Consider the following 1,465-nt stretch of genomic DNA (forward strand, 5'->3'; position numbering starts at 1 on the left):
GAGGCGGAGGGGGTTGGGGCCGTAGGGGCGCAGGCGAGGCGGCAGGGTAAATGTTTACCCCCTTTCTTTCGCCGGGCTTTGTCAGCTTCGGCTAAGGCTGAGGTTGGTAAGTTATCTTTCAACACACTGCATCTTCGTCCGTCTCCTCCCCCAACCTCGCCAAGTGCTCTGACGCACCCTCGCCCTCGCTCGCAGAATGCAAAGACATCGGACCCTGCGGGCCCTCCCCTCGGCTGTCTCATCACGGCCGGCCCCTCCCCATCACTCCCATCTACTATTCTGGAAGAAAATGCAAATTTAATGCAAGTTTAAGCAGAGCGCAGGCACACACTTCAGACGGATCGCCACGGATCAATAGATTTTAACATGCGGATGGGTTGCACAGGGAAAGCTTTGCATTCCTGCCTGGAATAAAACTTGATTGAGAAAACAAAAATTGCTACTTTGTCAGGTAAAATTTAAAATGTTCGTACGCACCGATAGTAATTGAGGACCTGCGCGAAAACACCTGGGTGCCTGTCGAAGAAGTACTCGTTGAGTATGGGGTCGTAGTTGGCCAGCGCCTCGGTGAGGCGCGACAGACGCGTTGCGGGGATCTTCTTGAGCGTAGCCTTGTACGTCTCGTGTCGGATGCCGCCGCAGTTGAGAACCACGCGGTTCTCCGCGTCCATGTTTAGAAGATTCATCGTTGTCCCCGCCACTGCGAAGGCTTTTCTCTAAACCGGTACAAGCGTTGAGACGACTCGTCACTCGGCGGCGACGGACCTCCACTCTGTGACGAACAAATAAATCCAAGTTAAAAAAAAAAAAAATAAAAGGGACAGACTTGTCCCCCCCCCCAAAAAAAAAATGAAAAAAAATGAAATGAAATACACAGTTTTTTTTTCGGTTCAAGGACATCCCCAAAATTTAATACGGGTTGAGAGAGGAACATTTCTTTTAAAATTTCTGTGAGTGAAATGACGTGATGTGAAATTCATTTTAAATTACTAAGACAAGTAAAGAGGTAAAATATAGAAAATCATCTCTCGTACTCACCTCCCGTAACCCTGGTGCGCTGCCGCTGGGCGCCGCTATGGCGGGGCGCTGCCGGCGGCGGGGGGCTCGCGCCTGGGCTCGTGTTGGGCGCCCCTGAGCGCCCCGCGGCCCCCGCCGCCCTTCGGCCACCGGGGCCCCAGCACCGCCGCGGGGACCATCGCCAGCCTGCCAAACGCACAAAGGCACAACACGGCCATGGTTAGTCATGACGAGCAAACACCCTCCTCCCCTCCTCCTCCTCAGCAGCATCAATGGCGCCACGGCTTGCGACCACCTCGCGGTCCTCTCTCCCGACCGCCAAGGTCGCCGCCGTGCCCCCGCGAGGCCCGCGGTGTCAAGGGGTTTATTATACAGGTGCGTTCGCGACCGCGGCAGCCCGTCTCTCGGCGCTCCGGGCCATCACCTCCCCACTCCCCTTAGCCCCCCC

The 1,465-nt window shown here is 55.7% G+C and overlaps 1 protein-coding gene across 4 annotated transcripts in view; it reads right to left on the reverse strand.

Annotated features, from left to right (window-relative positions):
• Window positions 1-1,465, reverse strand: part of LOC113201681 (potassium voltage-gated channel protein Shaw) — a 109,817-nt gene that overhangs the window by 13,272 nt on the left and 95,080 nt on the right. For all 4 annotated transcript variants that reach the window (XM_052272694.1, XM_052272691.1, XM_052272692.1 and 1 more), the window contains exons 3-4: window positions 1,039-1,203; window positions 478-772 (exon numbers count right to left, since the gene is read on the reverse strand). In XM_052272694.1, coding sequence (XP_052128654.1) covers window positions 478-686 — 209 coding nt within the window. In that variant the 5' untranslated portion in view covers window positions 687-772; window positions 1,039-1,203. The remainder of the gene's footprint in view (window positions 1-477; window positions 773-1,038; window positions 1,204-1,465) is intronic.

This window comes from Frankliniella occidentalis, unplaced genomic scaffold (assembly GCF_000697945.3).
Source record: "Frankliniella occidentalis isolate FOCC.00 unplaced genomic scaffold, Focc_3.1 Scaffold218, whole genome shotgun sequence".
Lineage (NCBI taxonomy): Eukaryota > Metazoa > Arthropoda > Insecta > Thysanoptera > Thripidae > Frankliniella > Frankliniella occidentalis.